General features: G+C 40.5%; 1 protein-coding gene across 11 annotated transcripts in view; it reads right to left on the reverse strand.

Annotated features, from left to right (window-relative positions):
• LOC116046942 (teneurin-3) overlaps nt 1–24776 on the reverse strand; it is a 293082-nt gene that overhangs the window by 106683 nt on the left and 161623 nt on the right. For all 11 annotated transcript variants that reach the window (XM_031295419.2, XM_031295418.2, XM_031295417.2 and 8 more), the window contains 5 exons: nt 11452–11571; nt 7309–7392; nt 5607–5731; nt 1145–1400; nt 23–124 (listed from right to left, as the gene is read on the reverse strand). In XM_031295419.2, the coding sequence (XP_031151279.1) occupies nt 23–124; nt 1145–1400; nt 5607–5731; nt 7309–7392; nt 11452–11571 (687 nt within the window). The remainder of the gene's footprint in view (nt 1–22; nt 125–1144; nt 1401–5606; nt 5732–7308; nt 7393–11451; nt 11572–24776) is intronic.

A 24776-nucleotide genomic window follows, 5' to 3' on the forward strand; every position in this document is an offset into this window, starting at 1 on the left:
GTGTGTGTGTGTGTGTGTGTACCTCGAGAGCAGTCAGGCCCCAGAAATCCTGGGAAACAGTGGCATATTCCTGAGAGACAATCTCCGTTTCCATGACAATTCTGAGGACACTCCATAATCGACTCTGATTGAGAGAGAGAGAGAGAGAGAGAGAGAGAGAGAGAGAGAGAGAGAGAGAGAGAGAGAGAGAGAGAGAGAGAGAGAGAGAGCGGTGGTTTAAGGGTGTGAGTTAATTGGGTAGGCTCGCTATGCAACCTAGGTACATCTTAAGAAATAACACACACATACATGGACACAACACCGGCCCTCTGTGGTTGCCGTAGTTACAGCCAGTGAGTCCAATCAACACATTCTAACATCCAATTTCCGCGCTGCCTTTCTTTTACTCTCTCTCTCTTTCTCTTTCTATCACACACCATTGCTGACTCTCTGCCGTACCTAACTGGTCATTTCCTACACACACACACACACACACACACACACACACACACACACACACACACACCACAGGCAGATATTCCAACTGTTCCAATCTTTCCAATTTTTAACAATAGCTTAATACTTCAAACTATGCCTTTCAATATACTAGTTAGTCGCCCTCTGATATAGCATACAGTATGTTCCTCCTGACTAAGCTTATTAGATATATTTGCAGATTACTTGAACCAGTCCAAATTACATTATGTTTAGCACACACATTAATTGGGTGGGCCTTTAATTAGGTCCCTAAAAGCTAAAGGACTCTCCCAAAAATGGGAGAATTCACTTGTCACCTGCGAAAAAGGTTCAACTGATTATACAGCTGTTATTAAATAATCAGTTCTCTTGACATTTTACAGCTCGGTTTGAAACAACAATGTCTGTCCAGCCATTTGGTGCCAAGTCATTGTTGAAAGAAATATAGCCTCTGCGATGTTGATAATTACAGACTCCCGTACCCACAATGGTATTATAAAAATATGTAGTTTTTATCTTAATTCCTGTAATGACAAGCTGGTATCATGCAGGTTTAACCGTAATGAAGTAATGCTATATGGAGTGTATGTACTGTAGAAGTGCAGTTTCACACACACACTTAGAGTTTCACACCAATCAACAAGACCTACAGTATTCACTCTATCACAAACATACTGCTTCGTCTCACCGATGACGATGGTGTTGTAAATAACTTGTTCTGTGTTGCGTCCGTCGTTGTAAAAAGCCATATGCCAGATTCCTGTGTCCAGGTACTGGATGAAGCCAGCCTCGTGCACATTCACTGAGCGTGTGTGTCGAGCTTGTGCCGCGGACTCCCCCTCCTGTGCACCAGCTGGACGTGCATGTCCTGCATCCGTGTCACGGAGCGCTCGTTTGTCTTTGGAAATGAGGCGACTACCGTCCAGTAGCTCCACAAAGTCGTACTGCAAGACAAAAATACAATATAAGTACAAGAACATTTAGCATAACTGTAACAAACTTGCAACGCACCTGAAGGTTTACAGTTGATAAGCATATGTTACATTTTTGTTGCCTAGCCATTGGCAAGGCCTAAGGATAGCAACAGTCTGTCAATCCTAACAACTAGCCAGATTTCATTAAGTTTGGTGTGATTATTTATGACCTCCAGAAGAAAGTGGATTGAACCCTCTAACCTTCATGGATGTCCTTGTACAGCACAGTAAGATGCAAACAGAGTGCATGAATGGTGTTTGAAATAAAAGCCTCAGTGTCATCTCCACCACAGAGGACACATTTTTAGATATTTATAGTATTCACAGTTTAATTCTTGATGATGTTGATTGAACCTTAAATTTATAATATGTAATTCTTTCCTCAAAAACATGTATAGATTAATACAAAAGTAATCCCTCTTTATCATCCCTTACCGTGCCCTCTGCCTGGATGTTCTCTTTTCTTCTTAAGGTAAGGACACACAGAGCCGACAGCCAAATGTCGGCAAAAAAGGCAGTTGGACTGATCAGTGTCCCCGAGTTGGTCAAAAAAGTGCCTCGGAACACACCAAAGAGACGAGACGTAATGCGTCTCCATAACAGCAGGCGGCGCTAATCTGTATTGTCGCCCAAAAATGAAAACCGGCAGCTGATTGGACGAACGCGTCACGTGGGTCTTGTTTCTCCGGAAATTCAAAGCCAGACTGTCATGGCGGCTTGTTCAGAATACGATCTCATATTGGACTAAAATAGTTCACCGAAACGTGTTTCTGAAAACATTTTAAGCGAGAAATAGGCCGTGCAGTTGCTGAATCTGTCTTCATTTCAGATCGACAAAGGTCAGTTTAAAAGATTTTCGTCAGATTTTGAGAGACTAGTCACGCTCATTCCGCTCCCAGTTTCCGTGTTAGCACTCTACCAATCAGATGGGTCATTTGAGTCCGACTGCCGACAGTGCCCGCCCCGCCGATTATACATGTCAAATCGGCCAAAATGAAGGACGACGGCCCCTCAGACGGACGACGGCACGGAACACACCGAACAGACTCGAGTCACTGACCTCGCCAGACTGTCCAACGGCCGATTATCGGCTCTGTGTGTCCGGGCCTTAATTGCGGTAGTGCGGGACGCTTCATGGTCAAAGAGCCTTTGGGCCCATGGGTGTGTAACCTCCAGCCAATAACAGTGCGGAGGGTGTGCAGCCCGTTCTCATTTAAAACCGCTGTTTTACCCCTCAGCGTCTCATTTCAACGCAGAAGTTTTACTGACACAGACACATACTTTAGAACATATGAGAAGAGCGTTTAACTTCTCTGACTACTGCTTTGTTCGACACTACCTCTCTCCATTCAATCTCTAGCTCGCATATTCTACCTTAAGAGGGTCTGTACTTGAAATGTAACTGAAAAACAGCCGGCTGGGATTGCCTCCACACGGCTCTCACAGACCGTTCCTCAATACTTGAAATACCTTTGTTTCTTCACAGCATCATGCACTCACATGCACTCACATGCACTAGCATACACGCGGCCAGGCCGGATATCAAAACAAAGAACAGAGAAGCTGGGATCCCAACACACGCAGAGGTAGTGTGACTTCCTTCTCTGCCCAGGACGCCACACTGTATCCTCACAGAGCAAATATTATTTGCTACTACATTAAAGGTGCTCTAAGCGATGTCACATGTTTTTTAGGCTACAACATTTTTTGTCACATACAGCAAACATCTCCTCACTATCCGCTAGCTGCCTGTCCCCTGAACACACTGTAAAAAAAATGCAGTCTCTGTAGACAGCCCAGGCTCCACAAACGGCAACAAAAAAAAACTGTGCCAACCTGCACCACCAAACATAATAAACAGTGTTCCAGCCAATAACCGACAAGAAATATTTGGGGGTGGGGGTTGGAGGGTTAGTGCGCGGAAGGGAGGGGGAGGGGACGGGATGAGGAGGAGGGGCGAGCTAGCCTCCGTTTTGTTTGACAATACTTCGAACGTTGAACAAGAAGTGACATCACCCAACATGGCTTAGAGCACCTTTAATGTTCTGAATGTTGAAACCTTGAAGTTAGCTAGTGTGACATTATGGTTTAATTTGGCCATTGTTGTTCATAATTGTTAATTGATTCCATTTACTTGTTGATAGTTTATTTCTGTTTAAATAGCGGTTGAATCTTCTAATCACAAACTTAGATTACAGATACATTTACAGTAGCATCAAATGTGGTTACAAGCTCAATAACATATTCATATTAGCTCATTTACCCAGAAAAATGCTTTACTTTTTCTCAGCAAAAACTGTTGTTACACAAGGGTGACGAGATTAAAAGAACACACTACTAAAGAAAAAATGATAACCTATGAATAATGGTTATGACAAGGACAGACACGCACACGCACACGCACACGCACACGCACACGCACACGCACACGCACACGCACACACACACACACACACACACACACACATCCCATTGTCTATTATCTAAAGTGCTAACATTGAGCTGTGATAGGGGTGGCATTGTATGAAGCTGTCTTTTACAGATAAGTGGATTAGTCTTTTGAGAGAAGACATGATTCATTACACAGAGATGTAAGTGTAGTCAAAGGGTAGTTTAGGTTTTTAAGAAGCTTATCTGCATCATTATTAAGCAAGAATCCATAGAGCACTTGACCTAGACAAATTTGCAAAGTTGCTTAAAAGGGATTTGGGCTTAGACATTTTGGGAGGCAGAATGTCCTTCTGCTGAGGTGTGTGTTGGTTGAATCCCATCTTCAACACAGGGTTTTCATTGAGCACTCAGGTGCTGCCTGAGCTTCTGTGAACCACTGTGCCCATTTCTTGCCATCATATTGTTCTTTCTCACACATCTTATCTTCGTGTAGTGTCAGTTTTACCATGCCATCTGTTTCACGCTGAACTCTCCTGACGGTGGATTCCTCTCTGATTTACACAAGTTTGCTTCAGTTTGTCTTTTCCATTTAAGGTTGAGTTGGGAGTTTTTCCTCGTATGCTCACATGGTTGGTGGTGCTTGGTGATTTAAGCCCCTTTCAGACACGGAATACATAACATTGCTGGCTTCATCTGTCTGTTAAAGTTATGCTATTTTGTCATTTTTTATAAAATCCAACGGGGCACAATATTTGAAAGACAGGACGTTACTTTAAATTGGGATTATGAATGTATGATAAGAACTGGATGCAGAGCCCCGTTATTCCTATGAGAGTTGCCAAAAATACACGAATAATTGGCACTGCTTCCGCACTGTGCAGCCCATAGAAGCAGGCCCACTAGAGACCTCCGCTGGCCAGCCCACTTACTTCTGGTTTACTGTAAATTATTACGTTTAAATTTTAATCGTGCGGCTCTTCTAGATTTTCCAAATGTTATCGGACCGAATGGATCAAATTCTGACAGTGAAACGAGTCATTTCGCGGGGGTTATGACCCTCAGAGAAATGTATTTACTGATTTACAGAGGTCTCTTTCGCCATGTAAGTCTATTATAGGAAAAGTCTTTGTTGGCCAGAATGCATTACGTGACGGACCAGGAGTTGCAATTACACTGTTTGGTCACTATGTTCAATTTGCTTCAAAGCCCAGCGCACATCCTGGGGGCCTGGTTGGGACTCTCGTTTAATTCTTATTTGCTCTCATGCTGTATGTTAAGCATTTTGCTGCGCATTCATTTATTCATCTGTGGAAATACAGAGTGAGAGAATGCTGGTCAGAATATTACTAAGGCCGTACAAGTTTTTTTTAAAGGATCTCCTTAACAACTTAAAAATACACCGTTCCATGGATTATTCAACAGATTTTTTGTTTTGTTTTGCATAAGAGTTGATGACTGAGATGTTTAACCAGGTGGTGCTGCCGCCTTTACGTTAATCTGACGCCATTCAATTCAGACGCGTGCCGCTTAAAGAGATACAGAAATGCTACTGGGTCGTACCTGGTAAAATTGTCGTGGCGACATGAACCCAGCGCTTATTCTGACATGAGACCAACATGTTTGATAGACATCAGATTACCGTAAAGGGGTGCATGTCTGAAAGGGTCTTTATGCCTGATAAAAGTTTAGTCTCTATAAACTCCCTTGTGACTTGAGCTTGAGCTGTTAAAATAAATGAGCAGGTCATTGTATGTGCGTGTGTGGGTGTGTGTGTGTGCAACCAACCTGTGTGTGTGAGGGCGGTAGGCCTTTGCGTCCATAAACCCCAACAAGAGCATCTTTCTGGACGGAGATGTTGAATTTCAAAAACTGTGGTTGGTCAATATATAGCTGGGACCTCCAAAACACACCTTGGATAAAGAACAACAAAGTCTTTATAGCATATTAATCCACATGCTCACACAACAACACAATACAAAAGTCTTGGATTTTAGATACCCCAACAGTCACAACACAAAAACATATTTCAAACATTGTATCATCATTTTACATTTTCTTTCTAAACATGAGCATTTGTGTGTCACTGTGTTGACATTAATTATTCATCTCCTGGAACTGCTGACATGATGCAGCATACTGACTTAAAGTGCATTCAGAAATATGTCCCTTGCTTGAAACATCAAAATAAATTTTATTGCATACAGTTACATTTTTATAAATAATAATGTCATAATAAAGAACAATTGTCAGAAAAAAATGTGGTTCTCTCGGTTATTACAATACGTCCTATGATACTAAACTTTTATATTATTTTTTTTAACTATTATAGTCAAATTGTTTGATGTTGTAGTTCTCATTTATGGTAGCCCCACATACAAGTAATACATTAAACACAGAGGTGATTTTCTTATTTAGTGTTGGCTACCCCCACTGATATAGCTAAACGGAGTGGACACAATAATAGAAACTCCTGTCAGTAGGCCTATAACACAATACAAGTCCAGCCCCAAAACATGCATCCTACAAAATGATCATATCGTTGAATCAACCCCTCTTTAAAACAGTTTCAGGGCTTGACAGTAGCTGTTGCCCGGTTTCCCTTGGCAACCAGATTGAGATTGTCAATTGGCAACCGTTTCGTGGTCTCTGGTTGCCTATGCTGGTTGCCCCCTTTGGCAACCACCTGTTCAATATTTGTGTTTTTTTATAAAAACAAATAAAAACTGGAAAATTGATTTCAACAGAAGTCAATATTTTATTTGGTTGTCTCCATACATTTTAAACACTATGTTCATGAGCAACACAACATTTCAGCTGATGTGCGACCGCTTTCCAGTGTTGCCAACTTAGCAACTTTGTCGCTAGATTTAGATTTTTTTTTTTGACAGCAAGTTACTGGTGAAAGAAGTAATTATTGTTAAAATGTATTGTTTACATTTATTATTTGTATTACATTTATAATAATCATTTAAATCCCCACCTTTTTTTGTGCTGATCCAAAAATGTAGCTGATGTTTAAAACATGGCAACCGTATTGTCAATTTCGTCAACCAAAAGCTGATGCCTGGTTGCCAAGCCAGCAACCATTTTAAAAAGTTAGCCCTGAGCCCTGAGTTTCAACAGAAAATTATAACTATACGGAAGTAGAATTTATTGCAAGACTGTTGGATTAGACTTCTTTAGGTTTAGCTAAATGCCCTTTATAAACTGGCAACCAGGTGCGTAGCACAAAATTCTGGGCCCTGTAAAAAGGCTTTTTCTATGGGCCCCTCCCCGCATCCACAGCTATTAATTCTAGCATCTTTTTGGGCCCTCCTCACATGAGGGCAATGGGTACTCAGTCCCCTTTTTCTCCCCATTCCGAGGCCCTGCTGGCAACTGAGTGTATTTTGCTTTTGTCAGTATATTTTGTGTGGGGAATTTCAGACTTTATTCACAGAGTGGCATGACTTATGTGTGTGTGTGTGTGTGTGTGTGTGTAACTCACCTGGTGGGACATCTTGTATGGCTCGTCTCCCCACATCCACCTCTCCTGTGTCTATGGTGTTATTCTCTAGAAGAAACATTTTACCTGCAGAGAGAAAAAAAACCCCAGATCAAACAGAGTTCAGGAAAATGTAAATAATTGTGTTAATTCTTTTCATCCATGTACTTGTATTTCTGCAATGGTCAGAGTATAATTTAATACAAATGATGTATTGACAGTAGTAATCGTTTTAGCTCTAGCAAAGTTCTGAAATCTGCAGATAGAATTTTGATCTTGAATGCAGAAAGATTTTTCATCCCTTCAATATTCAATTTTATTTAAATCTTGAAAACATAAAATATATATTACTGGAACACAGGACCTGATTACCCAGTTTCCACATAGGGTAATTGAATTTTTTATTTTTTTATATTTAGTAACTAAACAATTCTAAATCAGCTGAACTTAAACCTGGGCCTAACGTAAAAAAATGATTTTGAGTTATTTCTAATGAAAACAACAAAATTGCCATTGATGAAATGCACAAATGGACACATGCTTTCATTTATAACATTATTTTACCTGCTAGTTTATGAGTCAGAAATGGTTTTGTTTTATGTGTAATACCCTGGGAACCCTTTGGACACACCGCCTTGAGACGATTGAAATCATGCGTCAGTGCGTCACGCTATGTCTGAACAAAGGTGGGCTCTTAACTTAAAGTGCTCATATTATGCTCATTTTCAGGTTCATAATTGTATTTAGAGGTTATACTAGAATATGTTTACATGGTTTCATTTTCAGAAAACACTGTATTTCTGTTGTACTGCACATTGCTGCAGCTCCTCTTTTCACCCTGTGTGTTGAGCTCTCTGTTTTAGCTACAGAGTGAGGCAGCTCACTTCTGTTCCATCTTTGTTGGGAGTCGCACATGCTCATTAAGTACTGCTAGCTTGTCAGTTGCAGAGCACAAGGGAGTGTCATGCTACCAGCTAGGCAGGCATTATATTTTATTTATTTTCTATATATTTTTTTATTTATATATTCGTCACGGAAGTAAAGGCTGGACTACAATAGAGCTGTTTGGAGCAGTTTGTGAACAGTGTTTTCTGTTGGAGATGGTAAGTCCCTTTGGGGTGGACTTTGAGCTTTTTCACTTTGTAAACCTATAACATGCACAAAAAAAGATATATAACACAAAAAAGGAAAGGGAAAAAGCCAAAAAGCATAATATGAGCACTTTAAACACCAATGGCACTGAGCTGTAACATGTCTAATGAAAAATAACTAACACATGGGTTTGCATGGGTTTCAATTTCAAGTTAGGGTAAAGTTCTGGTCATGGTAAATTAGAACACTTCACTCACAGTGATCTCAGTTTGTTTGTTGGTTTGTTTGTCTGTCAGCGGGATTACGGAAAAAAAATATCGGCCTGATATTTTTCATGAAACCAAGGAAGAACTATTTACATTTTGGAGCGGATGCGAATCACAGGCTCGATACACAAATTATTTTTCTCTTTCGTTAACATTGCGAGATAGGGAGTTTGTGCTGCATTCATCTATCGGAATAATCGGAGAAATGAGTTCCAGACTGGAAACACTCACATTAACATTGTGAGATAGTGCATGCCTTGGCTGAGGACTTCTAGTTTCTTTAGTTTCTATCCAGTGTGTGTACTAGGGAGCTGGAATGGTTCCACCGCTGTTCAAAGTTTGTTATTCATAGGCCATTCCTGTTCATAACATTACACTTTAACCGCTTAACTCATGACATCTGGGCAGTAAACCAACACTGACTCAGACATGTGTGGGTGGGTGTGTGTGTGTGTGTGTGTGTGTGTGTGTGTGTGTGTGTGTGTGTGTGTGTGTGTGACAGTCTAGACATTAAGCGCATTCGTTACACTAATATGAGCTGCAACATATGACACAAGTCTTCAACCCGAGCTCGAAGGCGCCCACATCTATCTTTATTTCTAGCACGACATACTCAGACTGGCCTCTCGCTCTATCTTGCTTAATTCTACTGTAATGAATGGGCTTGTAATAGAACTCCTGATATACCGATCTTCGATCTTTCTCTCTCACGCACACACACACACACACACACACACACACACACACACACAAACACACAGACACAAAGACACACACACACACACACACACACATACACACACCCAAGCATAGTAGTTCATATGGCACATGGGAGGTTTTTAATCGACAGGTCTGTTAGGCTGGGATGTTTAAATGGAAAAAAAACTACATATTTAAAGTAAACAGAATACACTGTTAAATAACATCAGTCTGAGTGAGCTGGCTCAGTCTGAGGTGTGTGTGTGTGCGTGTGTGCGTGTGTGTGTGTGTGTGTGTGTGTGTGTGTGTGTGTATGTGTGTGTGTGGTGACTTGTAAAGTGTGATTTATGGTCCTGCGGAGGCTCCACGCAGAGCTTCCGCCGTAGCCTACGTAAGTGGCCTGATGTTTATACTTGTGTGTTGGTGTGTGCATCGATCTCTTTAAGAGAACAGCAGGGCCGGCATGTGTGTGTGCGTGTGGAGTGTGTGGTAGAGAGAGTAACAGGGTGACGGTGATTAGCTTCGGACCGAGTAGTGACTCTAGAGTCATAGTGAGAGAAACTAAGTGTCTCCCCTGTTCTTTCTGACCACGGTGGGAAATCTGGAGCAGGAAAAGTTAACCCTCTCCTTGATTTCATGTTGTTTATGGAGAAGGAGAACCAGGAAAGGAGTAGGAGGAAATGCAACGCTACTAAGCCACGGACGAGAGCCGTGCCTCGCCGCGACGTGTAGTTACATTTTTGTAACTACACGTAGGGTTCGGCGAAGGGTCCGGCATAGGGTCCGGCGTAGGGTCTGACGTAGGGTCCGTTCCTCCACGTACCTACGTACATAGCCACGGCGTCGATTTAACGCAGAACCATAAATCACGCTTAACTAACTAAGTAGAAGCACATGTGGGCCTGTGTGTACATAATGCTTTTAGTTTCTAAGCCCAGTCAGGAGAAAACTGAGTAGTAGTAGAAGTATCTAAAATTATTATATTATTTTCCACATTAAGGCTTATTTTATTGTTACTGTTGCCGTAATCAAGTCATTTATTATTAATGTTGCTGTTGCTACAAGATTCCCAATTGGATAACCCAATAATCCAATTGGACACATCCAATCATTGTTGAAAGTGACGGTAAACTAAAACCTCAACTTGATGTAGCAGTGAAAATGGCTGGGTACAAACTTTTTCATGTCTTACATGTTGCTTTTCACTATTCCTCTATAACAAAAGCTCACATCTCAGGAAAACAAAGCAAGTCAGAATCTCTCTATACTCTGCAGAGACTGGCAGATGGTAATGTGAGGTAAACACTGCAGGCTCTGCTGTGAAAGGATGTGTTCATTTCCAGTCTATTGTGTTCAAATTACCTGGCAGCATGGAGAGAGGGAGTGTTTATTGGTAACCATTACTACTAAGAATTACATTCAAATACACCGATGGCAAAACCCCTTTGGAGGAAATGTAATGCCACTTAGATCATGTTTTTGAAATCTACATATCAGACAACGTACATTAAATGCAAGATGTTCTGTGCCAATGCATTTTGCAGATAGTCAAACAAACACAGGATGTTCACCCAGGAGACTGGTGTTCATGTCCCGTTTGAAAAGAAAACTAACGAGTTATGACTTACAAGGCGCATAACAAACGGAACTTACGTCATGTACTTAAAACTTGTTCAAACTTAATTGATTAATTCCTTTATCTTTTGTAGTTTGAAAAAAGAAATCGATTAAAAATCGTAAATCGAGTGTTGTGTGTGAGATTACATTTTTAACTTCCAGCATTGGCAGTGAACATAAATCCCTAATGCATATTAGTTGCTTATGAATATAATTATTAGAAGAGAGGGGGGTTGTCCGCAGTGCTGTAGAGGATGTGTAAAATTGAGATACTACATCAGGCGAGGTTTCCCTCGGGCACCTAGTGTGATTTCTGTTTGAAGCTAAATGGCTTTCTCCTTACCGCGTCACAAACATTTCTGGGCTAAGTGGAGAAACTTTAACTGGAGCAAACACCTTCTTTGCCACATTTTCTCATATTCGCTGTTGCTTTTCCTGTCAGAAGACAGGATTTCTTCAAGTAGGAACTCACCATTGTCTGTAGACACCATAAAGGTGTTGGGAGTTGTATCTCTTCCCCCTCCTCCGTTTTCAAATGCTCCATATCCCTCACTCTCCTGAAGCTGCCAGTTTAGACCAAACAGGTGCATAGCTAGAGATGAGGAGGGAAAAGAGGAGAGCGAGAGAGAAGAACAGGTAGGTTAATACAGTGTGCAAAATGAAAAGAAGATAGAAAGGAAGAGGAAAGGGAGGAAAGTGAAGAGAAAGGCAAGGGGAAGATTGGGTGACAAAATGTGTCTGTCTGTGTCACTAACAGACAAAAGAAGAGAGATGTGAATATGTGTGTGTGTGTGTGTGTGTGTGTGTGTGAGTGAGTGAGTGAGTGAGTGAGTGAGTGGTTAAATGTACACTCAGGGCTGTGGCATACTGAGAGCGCTAGCAGTATGTTTTTGGAAACGTGAATAACATCTATAATGCTCTCAGGCTAGATATGCAAATAAAGTGGGCAACTGCAAACACACACACACACACACACACACACACACACACAGTATGCACAAATATAGAGCCATACACAACCAATAAAACCAGTTTCCCGCTTTCTCTCTCACTCACATACACCAGTACCCAGGGAAAGATACAGAGGAGTGTGTTAGCATCAAAGGAAGCCTCCAGCAGCTAATCTGACACTCACCTCCACCACCTACGTTTTTACTCTTGTTCTCTATCTGTGTGTATGTCTGTGTGTGTGGATGTGTGTGTGTGTGTGTGTGTGTGTGTGTGTGTGTGTATGTGCATGTGTGTGTGTGTGTGTGTGTGTGTGTACACGACTGCCCTAGGGGTTGTAAATCATCTGCTCACTTGCTATCTTCCTCCTCCTCCTTGCATCTCAATTGAGATGTAACCAGATTTTTTGTAAACCAAACAGAACAGAAACATCATCCACACCCAACGAAGCCCATTTCTATTCACCATCACACTTTCCTCCTTAAACTTGTGTTCACTCCTATATTCTGCATGGTGTCTGCTGAGTTATGCTGACTGTCTGATGAAGAACCGCAGAGCTGATGTGGCATTTTACAAAATGATGCAGCAGAGGGGGAATTCTGTTTTTCTGCTTTGCCTTGTCAGTCCAACAAAATTACACACTGCAATTTAATAACGTAGGCTGTTGTCAGAGTTTACACTGATGTATCCAGATTACACAGCACATCCACTGTCTCCAGTCTCATTCTGCAGGAAAAAAATGATCTTCAGTACAGAGAACAGTGTTGCCAACTCTTTTCCAATGAAAGTAGCGAGCATTAGCTCCAAAACTCGCTAAATATCAGCAGATGACGTCATGTGCTCATTTACATATTATTGGTGCCATGATCCTGCATCATTTGCATAAAGCTTAGCTAGCGGTTGTGTTGGGGGAGAGATCCCTCCTGTGCTGTTGGCAGAAGAGCTGTGGACTGTGATTAGTCTGGGCAGCATGCACGGGAATGAATTACAATATAATACAGTATATGAATATGTCACTTTTTAGAAATAAAGTCGCTAAGAGGGTCTGAAAAGTCGTTAAATCTAGCGAGAAAGTTGCCAAGTTGGCAACTCTTACAAAGAAGAATACTGTTTATTCACAAAAACTGTCTGTGAACTTATTTTCTACCGATTACCATTAGACAGAAGAGTATATATCTGAAGTATTTAAATGTACAGTGTAACATGCAGTATTATCCTAAAAACAATGATTAACACAAAAGCAATCCCTCTCAATCATCACCCACCAGCAGTGTGTCTGTATCTGCAGAGACCCTGCCCTCTGCCTAGATTTTCTCTTTTCTTCTCATTTGTCTGTGTGCAGGACGTTTATTGGCGTCAGCAAAGAGCCTTTGGGCCCCACGTGGATGTGTAACCCCCAGCCAATAACAGCGTGCAGGTTGGGCAGCCTGTTTTTATTCCCAATACTGCTGCTTTGCCCCCCTAGCGTCTGATACCGACGCAGAGGTCAAACTGACACATGCAGGGTCAGGATGAAGCTCTGCATTACACAAAACCTGGCAATGAGTCTCCTTCCTGTAGGTGTGTGTGTGTGTGTGTGTGTGTGTGTGTGTGTGTGTGTGTGTGTGTGTGTGTTCATTTATTTGTGGTTTAGAATGTAATCGCCATGAAACAATCAGAAAATAATTTTATTTCTGTGATTCACTGGAAGTGAGCGTGGGACCGGGAGGGCGCTGGTTCAATCCCCAGACCGGCAGTGTAAAATATGGGTGGGGAAAAGTGTGTGTGTGTGTGTGTGTGTGTGTGTGTGTGTGTGTGAGACTGACCTAGGGGTTGTAAATCATCTGCTCACTTGCTATCTTCCTCCTCCTCTATCTTCCCAAAAGTGTCCCTCCCTCAATACCACCACTAAGGTGCCCTTGAGCAAGGTCCTTCACCCCAAGCGCTCCAGTGGAGCTGCTCAGTGATCAGACTGTGGTTGTACTGGGCAGCTTCCAGGTATGAATGTGGAACTGTGTGAATGTGACAGGTCATCGTTGCAGAAATTGTTCTCAATCAAAAAAAGTTACACATTATACCTTTTAGGGGTGTAACGGTACGCAAAAACCACGGTTCGGTACGTACCTCGGTTTTAAAGTCACGGTTCGGTTCATTTTCGGTACAGTAAGGGAAAGAAATGCAAACATTAAACTGCAGGTTGTTTATTACTATAAACTTTTTTTTAACAATTTGTTTAAACTTTTTTAAACACTTTTTAATAAAATATAATAAATAATATATATATATATATATATATATATATATATAAAATAAAAAAAGAATAAGAAATAAAATACTGCTGCAAAGTTCTCCACTAAATAAAATACTCTCAGTCTCAAACCAATATCACATAATAAAATATAATGAAAAATATAAATAAATAACTATGGATTACAGTGCAGCATTACCAATCCCAGCTTGTCAACAACCGAGTATGGTCGTAGATCAGCTGCTATAAAAACATCAATTGCTTTCGTTATTGCGTTGGCCCGATCGGAATTACCAGCAAAGGTCTGTTTAAATGCCAACGGGAGCTGCGTTTGAATTACGGTCGTTTTTTTCCTTGTAGTAGTGATGTTCACACTCGCGTGATGCCTTTTCAAGTGCGTTAACAAGTTTGAAGTGTTGCCAGAAACATACCCGATCATTCCTGAGCAACGTCGGTACACTGCTTTCGTCTTATCGACTAGTCTTTGTCCGTTGACGTATTTCACTGGGAAACCAAAGTGTTCCCAAACAGGAGACCTTAATGATATGGGTGGCTCTTCAAGCTCCGGCTTGTCCGTACTGTCTATGGGCTTGTCTGCATTGGCCATGACGCTAGCTAGCGAGAGGCTGGGCTAAAGCGTGCCGTGTATGTTGTTGTACAGCGCGCGGTGTGTGATTATTATTTTTTTCCCCAAACCACTTCAGCGGAAATCCCGCCCTGCAGTCGATTTCATTGGTTTAGGTTACAGTGACGGCGGGTAGGTTTAGAGATCAGTGTTTGGTGTAGGCAATCTGTACAGTGATTGACATATTGACATGACCAATGAAAACTTTAGAATCAGCTGCAGGGCGGGATTTGCGCTGAACGCGGAGACTTCCGCCACTTAATATGTTCGTGTGGAAACACGAAAATTGACCTATGTTTCGCACACAAAAGATTGCATTCGGTGCACATGCGCACCGTACCGAAAGCCCTGTACCGAAACGGTCCAGTACGAATACACGTACCGTTACACCCCTAATACCTTTAAAGACTGGGTGCCGAAATAAGGATGTCTGGAGAGAAAGACGTTTTCAAAAGTCTCTCGCTGTTCAGCTCTTAGTATATTTTTAGCTTTTACAGTAACTGAATCTCTGTGGTTTTGATCTGCTTTGCTGCTTCAGAAAAAAGGCTTTTAGATAACAAAATAACGGGAGACTTTTATTGTAAAGAATTTAAAGGAAATGAAACCACTGCTGAAAACAGTGATACGGTCTGTCAATGCGAGACGTTTTATGAAACTTAAAAAAATAAGGTTATTGTATATCGCCGGCTGCCTTTTCCAGGCAACAGCAGGGCACAGAGCTCCAGACAGCCGGGGGTTTAAGAGCAGGCAGTGCTACAGAGATCCAAAGCACCAACCTGTTTGTGATGGTTGAAAATCAAGGTACACATGAGGACTGGATTCCTTACACAGCACATATGAGAGACAGTCGTGTCAAGGACCAATTATTGGTTTTAACTTGGGAACATTTAGTGAGAGAACCCCGCCCAGCACACACACTGATTCCACCTCATTAAATTAGAGCCGTGCTGTGCTAGCAACCCCTCCTGGTGAGGACAGGAGCAAAGGGTCATGGGAGAGTGCTGGCTAATCGTCAGGAGCCTGTGTGTGTGTGAATGTGTGTGTGTGAGTGTGTGTGTGTGTGTGTGTGTGTGTGTGTGTGTGTGTGTGTGTGTGTGTGTGTGTGTGTGTGTGTGTGGAGATTAATGGCCATGGTAACAGTCATGTTAGACTGGTTCTCTCTAACAGACCCTTTTAGGAAATTTGGAAATTAACTGAACAAATTCAGAGAAATGTAGTTGTGGATTTAAGGAAGGTAAAAAAAAAGCCTACAATTAGGCTGAAAACTCTAAAACCATAAAGATTCTTGTTGCATAGTAATATGGCATCATCTTTGCATCCTTCCATCCTAGAGCTTTGGTGTGAATTGATTTCCTATTCTTTTTAAGTATTAATTGCTTTGTGAATTTCAAGCTGTTTATGAGAAGTCAGCGCTGGAAACCATCCTGTGGAAGCTTCTGGGGAAAAAAAAAACCTTGCAGCAGGAGAACTACTTGGATCGATATTCAAAGCAGGACTGCATACACAGTCAGCCTTTAATGCATCCGTTCAGAAGAACAAACTGATCCCAGTTCAGCCCTGATAATCTGACGCACACTGTGAGGGACTACATCGGCAGATTCACCACTTTAAAGGAAGGAGAAGTGTGAAAGACTATAACAGAGGACACTATTCTACTTCTGTTTATGTTTTAGTAATAGTGCTGTATTTACAGGTGTCGCTGTGATGACTTGTCCACTGAAGAATGTGTAGCAACGATAAATGCTGACAGAAGATGAAATGCTCCCATCACATAATGTAAAGGGGACACATCCAGTGTCACCCACCCAGGTGTTTTCACTTATGTTGCCTGATTAGACTTCATCTCAGGACTGTGTCGGGATGTACACTCTAAGAAATAAATCCGTAAAATAACAGAAAAAGTTCTGGAAGCTCATTACCTGGATTTTGCCACGTAAAACGTAAATTATGTGTGTAGCTACAGTTCAAATACAGAACATTTTTCTGTTAGGCCTATTATATAAAATTCTCTCATAAAAAGCTGCTCAGTTAGTAAAGTTATGAGAACTTTCAAAACAAATGTTGAAAAAAGTGACACGTCAAAAAAAGCAACAAAATAAAACACCAAAATGTCGTAAAAAGCGCCAAGCGTCTAATAAAGTGACAACGTGGATTTCTTTGATCTCCCAAATACAACGATCCGTGGCGGACAAAAGTTGTCGGAGCATAAATTATGCCATTCCAAATGTAAAAAATAAATAAATAATACAACTGTGAATAACGTTCTATGGACAATTTAGGTTAAAATATACCGTCATACAACTGTTAAAGCTATAGTGTGTAGTTTCTGTCGCCCCCATGAACAATTCTAAGTATTGACAACAACACTGTCATCCACTTGATACAAGGATTCAGTGATCGAGCACCCCCCCTCCCCTCCTCCACGCAATTGCTAGTAGCCAAGGAGGACACGGAGGATTAAAAAAAGATGGACTCTTCAGAAGAGGTAATTATCTTCACTTCAGTTTCTGCGCGGGAAAGTCGCCGGACGACACAATCTTCTGAACATAGTCATACTGAGAAATCCAGAGAGAGTTGTGTGGAGCTGATAGTCTTAATTAGCTTTGTAGCAACTCATTTGGCAATGGCTTGAATGTAACAGACGTTCATTAATATGAAAAAGTTACGCACTAAAGCTTTAATACAGAGCTATTTCTTAGAGTTACAGACTGTCCTTAATAAATCTTTGTCACAGTAGACATGTTGACTAGTCCTAGGAAGAAAAGCACAGGTGTAACTTTTAGCATTAATGATGACTCCATCCCATTTAAGTGTCAAAGTCCAATAAGGAAGCATACCTCATAGCAAGGATTGCAGCCATTAGTTACGCCAGTACTTTTCCTGCTATGACAAGTCTCCTGTGCATTTTGTTACACCAAATGGGGTGACTTCCACCTTTATCACTGTGATTTGTTACATGGAAAGTGAAAAGTTATTCCAGTCTAGTATCCGGAGGAATTGCATCCATATTGGATGATTCAGCACCTCACGATTTATGTCCACTGCCACACTGAATGCCAGTGCAGGACGTATTGTGCCCTTTATGTAATGAAGCTGAGACTAGGGTGGTGGATAGCTATGGGGCATGTCTGACTTCCAGGCAGGAGACTAAAGTTTGCATCCAGTCACAGATCCGTTATTAATGTCCGCCTTTTTAAAAAAATGTAACATTGATCTTTTCCCTGAACTTGACCAAGTGATTTAGGTGCCGCGACCATACCCAAAGTGTTTGTGTTGCTTAACCCAAACCTTAAATAGGCTGATTAATCAAATTCAAACTGACATTGCGATTTAATTGAACACAATTTTCATATTGCAAAAACCAAAGATTTGTTTTAATGCTTTTTAACGGCACACAATCTAACCAACCCAAGGCTCGGAAACACCTGGCCGTGTGGGCTTCACTTGCAGTACTACTATGTATAAATGGAATGGCCAAGGCAAGTGAAGGTTTTAGATAACATTGTTTTTTAAGGAGCAGCTCGGTGTGTAGTCAATGTGGTTGAGCAAGAGAGAGAGAGAGCAATGGTGGATGCACTTAGAGCAGACAGCAGACTAGGTTTCATTTTGTTCATGAATAAATGCTTCAGCTCCCTGAGACCCAAAGTCCCCGTGTCTTTGCTAACTTCTGGGTACACCTAAAGGAGTTAAGCGTGATTCCTGCTTCTGTGTTAAATCTACGCCGTGGCTACGTCCGTAGGTACGTGGAGGCACGGACCCTACACCGTAGCCTGACGTGCACCTCTACAAGTTGCGGTGCCACACGTCGCGGTGATGCACGTCGCTCGGCCGTGGCTTGGTAGCGTTGCATTTCCCCCGACTCATTCCATGGTTCTCCTTCTCCATAAACAACATGAAATCAAGGAGAGGGTTAACTTTTCCTGCTCCAGATTTCCCACCGTGGTCAGAAAGAACAGGGGAGACACTTTGTTTCTCTCACTATGACTACTACACTACACTACTCGCTGTGAAGCTAATCACCGTCACTCTCTCACCCGCTCCCGCCCACACACACACACACGCCGGCCCTGCTATTTTCTTAAAGAGATTGACGCACACACCAACGCACAAGTATAAACCTCAGGCCACTTACGTAGGCTACGGAGAAAGCATGACGTGGAGCCTCCACAGAACCATGAATCACACTTTAGCCCCAAAGTGAGCATCAACGTCTGCCCTGGAGGCGAAACAAAGTCTCCCCCGAAAAGCTGGAGCAGTATATCGTGTATGTCCCTTACTGGCTAACATATTTCAAGATGGCGCATGAATATGGAGCGTCTACCCCAGTTCATGCGTATGCAAATGTAAAATTTCAAGCCAATAGGAACACTTGGAATTGATGGTGGTGGTAAATATTCATGAAAAAGGACAAGTTTGTGAACGGGCAACACAAATTTTGATAATGAACAACTAAACATGTTACACACTGGACCTTTAATACATTTTGACTTTTGGGCTTTAGAGCTATTGGAAATGTTTAGATCACACCAGTTAGAAACAATCCTGTGCAGCCACCACTGGAATCTAAAAATATTAGTGTAGCCTAATCTTTATCTGCAACTGTGCACAAAGACCAGGTTTAAGCAGAGTGAATAGACATAAAAAAAAGGTGCACAGGATTCACATATTGATTAAGAAGTTGAATGTCAACGTTATGAATGAACGCTACACTGGGCCCCTGGTGTATTATAAGTTATTAAAGTTAAGGTAATAAGTTCAGTCAACATGTTCACATGTTACCATTGGGATTGAAGTTATCAAAATATTAGAAAGCCCGAGCCATAGTTCAGTGTTGAGATTTGTTCTTTTTTTACATTTCTGCCCTTAAGTTTGTGTGATTTGTTAGTGTGACTGACTGGAGATCAGTAAGATTCATATTTGTTTTTAATATCATAATGTTCACACCAGGCCTGTTGTTCTGCAGTGCTTTTTTGTTTCCTCAGATTATATTGATTTAAATCATGCTGGCTATATTACGTGTTTATGTAAGTTGTAATATATATTTTATTTTTACAATTCAATAGCTAAATAAAGATATGTTATTCATATTCAATTCATGCAGCAATTCATCTAATTTCATCATAACACGTAGGCCTGGCCTACATGAAAGAGCAGTTTATATGTTGAGTGTATCCAATGTTGTGTAGGGTTTTAAAGTAACATCCAATAGAAATATTGGGGTTATGGTATTGCCAGTAATTCCAAGTAACTTCAACCTGAGGCCTAGGTCAAAGGTCTCAATAACATTTCTAATATTCTCACAAAATATACATTATTCATGAATCGGTAACACTTTAAAATAATGGTACATGAATTATCATGAACTGATGCATGACTTCATGCATGAAAAGAACATGAATTCATTCATGTAGTACTTCATGAACTATCAGTAATGTACGAGGATTAATAGTATCTCATTCATGACTTAATGTAGGAACAATACATTAATTCATGCATCAATTAAGGTTTTTGAATCATCATAACTTCTTATTTATTAAAGATGATCATGTCTTCTTCAAAAAACTGGTTAAAAAAAAGACAATGTTGTGCACATCCATGTAGTTGATGGTGCAGGACAAAAAAAGTAAATGTTTAAAGCCCGCACAACAGTAAAATGCTCCGAATATATATTTAATAGTGCAGAATCAGGCACACAACGTTTCAACCCAAAATTTGGCCTTCCTCAGGTGTCTTAAAAGAACTGACTAGTCACAACAGTGTACATATATTCTAAAGAACTGTAGTGTTGTAATCATTGTTAACTAAATATTACTTCTTCATAACTTCATCATGTTTTTGGTCCTTCAAATAAAGAGCTGACCTGGTCCATCTTTAACATAATAAATAAGATATGATTAATGGTGGCATAACATTAAATGTATTAAGAATCAAAGGAGTGGGTTGGCAAAATGATCACTGCATTGACACAAAATGCAGTATAATGCAGATGCATTTTTATAGTTGCTTTATTCACAACAACATAAAGCACTTAAACAGTAATGCCTGAGAGCAATGCTTACCCAAGTAGGATATTTATACATTTTACTTTTTACTAACTTCTAAGTGTCTGAACACAAGAAATGTCAATCATGTCTTATTTATCAATCTTTAGCCTGTCACTTTAACTACTGATTTACCTATGAAGAAGACATGAACATCATTAATAAATCCGAAATCATGGTCATTGAAATACCTTAATTGATGAATTAATGTTTTGTTCTTGCATTAAGTCATGCATGAGATACTATTAATCACTGTACATTACTGATAGCTCGTGAAGTATTACATGAATGAATTCATGATAATTCATGTACCATTATTATAAAGTGTTACCCATGAATCTTCAACCACTTGCTTCATTAAAACAGGTTTTATCTTATGTGAGACAACAGATAAAACTTTAATAATCTGCAACACGCAGGTGTCTTCCTTAAGCATACCAACTTGCCCTGAAACAAGTGGCGTTGCTATCAAAATATCCAAATATTTCCCTGATTATGAAGCTTTTTTTGTGTGCACGCACAGGTGAGATGATATGATGGAAGGCACAGCCATACAGCAAGGAATGTATTTTGCTTCTTTTAATACTAAAGACTACAAAACAGTAAACACTGTGCTTTACATTTATATTAAGTTTGATTCGTCGAACATGAAATCCTCAGTCAGTTAGTTTTAGAGAAATTACAAGTACATATTAGTTCACATCTACCATGAAGAATTACAGATATAGTACTACTGTGAAATCAAGAACAACTTCCCTAAAAGACATATTTAAATTAATTGATATATGAACATTCATCTGAGCCAATCGAATATTCAACCCATATCTCTGCCTTTGATTTATGTTCTAGACATAAATGCTGAACAGCAGGAGTGGACAGTGGTGCTTTGCATTTCTGACACTGTGTCCTCGTTATTTTACAAACTACTGACATGGCAGATTCATAAGAGATTAAAATCAACCTCTGCTAATTATTACAAATCATTATGCTGTAGCTCCCAAAATAATACTAGACCCATGGCAATATAGCTTAGGCCCGCATGCAAATGTTGCAAATGCAGGAGTACAAGCTAATTCCTGGAATTATTGAAATGAGGCAGTGTATCCTCACTCTTAAACTTATTTTTGACTCAGTGAAGTGAACAATCAGATGAACAGCTTTTAGAGAAGTGTGGGTGAAGAGAAATCTGCTTTTTGTAAAATAAAAAAAAAATAAAATAAAAAATAAGTACTGGATCAAAAGAGACTTGAATGAATGGATTCTGAATCATTAAAAATTACAACACCCCAGTGGGAGTCACAAAGAGACATTCATCGTAAAGGGCTTTCAGAGTGGGAGTGTAACAGGTCCCATTGCCGCTGAGTATTTGTTCGATGCAGGGCCTTGTTTTATGGGGCACACCTCGCCTCAATTAGTCACAGGGGAAGGTGTTATGTTTTTTTGTTTTATGTCTGTGTGTGTGTCTTTGTTAACACAGTTTGCCTGCTAGCATATAAAATAAGTGACTTAAAAAAAAAAAAAACAGCAACTCTGGATCATCCCGTTATATTTTCATATGTCTTAAGCTACTACTTTATAAAAGCTTTTGACTGTGACATAGAACCTTTAGCATAAACAATAAGAGAAGACACATACAGGGAATTCTGATCAATGACAGGCAACACAAAACAGCTTTGTAAGCTGACAATGTTTTGCTGTATGTCAGTAACCCAAACATCTACCTTCCAGCCTGTATAATAGAGCTTAGATCGGGCCCAACAATTTTTTTAATACGTGGGCCGTTATAACTGACGTTCTCAACTACATTAATTAATGAATAATGCAAGCAGGCTAAACTGCGCTGTTTGTATATTCAGAATGGAATGGATCGGAATGAAGAAATGTAAAAAAAACCTAGATCCCTCAGCCGAATAGTGTGGGTAACAGATCCATAATAGGAGACTTTCTTGTCTCGATCACCTAATTAATACTGTCCTTTGCCACGGTCTGCATGCCGACGAACTGGCTGACAACAGTGCTGCAGTTGGGGGAGACACGATGCTGCACAGTTTACCTCACACTCAAATCAGTGCAGGTCAGGACATATACCCAGAGCTACGGGAGAAGCTGGAGAGGCATAGCTTTCTCCCCACTCAATTAGGCTAATTAAGTAATGATTAAAAAAACACAAATGCTTGATCAAGGGCCCGGCCCGGCCCGAGGATAGCGGCGAAAAATATCACCGGACGACACAATCTTCTGAACATAGCCATACTGAGAAATACAGAGAGAGTTGTGTGGAGCTGATAGTCTTTTTTTTAAAGATGATTTTTTGGGCATTTCCGCCTTTAATGGATAGGACAGTTAGATATGAAAGGGGAAAGAGAAGGGGAAGACATGCAGGAAAATCGTCACAGGTCGGACTTGAACCCTGGACCTTCTGCATCAAGGAATAAACCTCTATATATGGGGGGCTGCTTTACCAACTGAGCTAACCCGGTTACAGCTGATAGTCTTAATCAGCTTTGTAGCAACTCATTTGACAATGGCTTGAATGTAACAGACGTTCATTGATATAAAAAAGTTACGCACTAAAGCTTTAAGCAAAAACTCCCCATTGACTGGTTTCAAAAAGCAATTAAATATCTTGGAGTTTGGTTAACACATTGCCCTAGCAACTTGTATAAAAAAAGTATTAAATAGTAAACAAGCTAATTAAAGTGCCCATATTATGAAAGAATCACTTTTTCTGGGATTTGGGGTGTTATTTTGTGTCTCTGGTGCTTCCACACGCATTCAAACTTGGAAAAAAAACATCCATGCTGTTTTGAGTGAGATACGTGTTTCTGAATGTGTCCTGCCTTCAGTCTCCGGATGAGCTGTTCAAAATCTGCAGGGCTTTTTACGTCACTAGCCGAAACGAGGTGGCTAACCTAGCTTGTTCTGAATGGCAAAACACTGCTACAACACACACTAGTTCACCTTAATCTACAAAAGAACTACTTACATGTCCCTGTTCTGCAGGTATTCCACGCAAAGTTGGAAGTGTGCCCTCGTTTAGAAGAAGTCTCCCAGCTAATCCTGCCTTGTACTACTGAAGTTGTAGAAACAAACAGCTAGATGATGTGATCTTACATAGCTACTGCGCATGTGCGACTGACAACAAAGATGTTACAGCAGTGAGAGGTCTCACTCTGTAGCTAAAACAGAGACCTGAACACAGGGTGAAAAGAGGAGCTGCAGCAATGTGCAGTACAACAAAAATATGGTGTTTTTTGAAAATTAAACCATGTAAACCTATTCAGGTACAACCTCAAAATACAATTATGAACCTGAAAATGAGCATAATAAGGCCACTTTAAAGAAAATCTTAATAACTGGTCAACACTCCTGCGAGAATTGAGACTATAAAATGTCTCTGTTTATGTCACTTAAAGTTAAGGTCCACGTAGCCGTTTTCAGGAGTAGGACAAGCAAATCTCACGATTCATATGGAATGGGAAAAAAACAAGGATTAAATACAGAACTGTAATTATCAGTAAAGAGGGAGGAGGTATTTCTCTCACTATCCTTAGGGATTATTATTATTCTGCCCGATTAAAGACTATAGCCCATTGATGTGACGGTGGATATGAGGCAAAATGGAAGGAGATTGAGGGTGAATGTGAGGATATTCCAATACAAGCAATGATTGGTGATTACAAATTAGATATAAATTACCTAGACCACTGCAACCCATTCACCTCATTTACCTTACATACTTGTTATGATGTAATAAAATAATTACATTTAAGGGCCCAGATTAAAAAACGTAAATGGATTGCACATGATACAGAATTCAAACCAATTCAAATGGATTCTGGTACAAGTACCTTCTGAAAATATTGATTACAGCAGCAAAGAAAGCAATCACTCATAAATGGTTACAGATGGGTCCACCCACAGTAGATAACTGGATTGAAATTATTAAAGAGATT

The sequence above is a fragment of the Sander lucioperca genome, chromosome 4 (genome assembly GCF_008315115.2).
Source record: "Sander lucioperca isolate FBNREF2018 chromosome 4, SLUC_FBN_1.2, whole genome shotgun sequence".
Taxonomy (NCBI): domain Eukaryota; kingdom Metazoa; phylum Chordata; class Actinopteri; order Perciformes; family Percidae; genus Sander; species Sander lucioperca.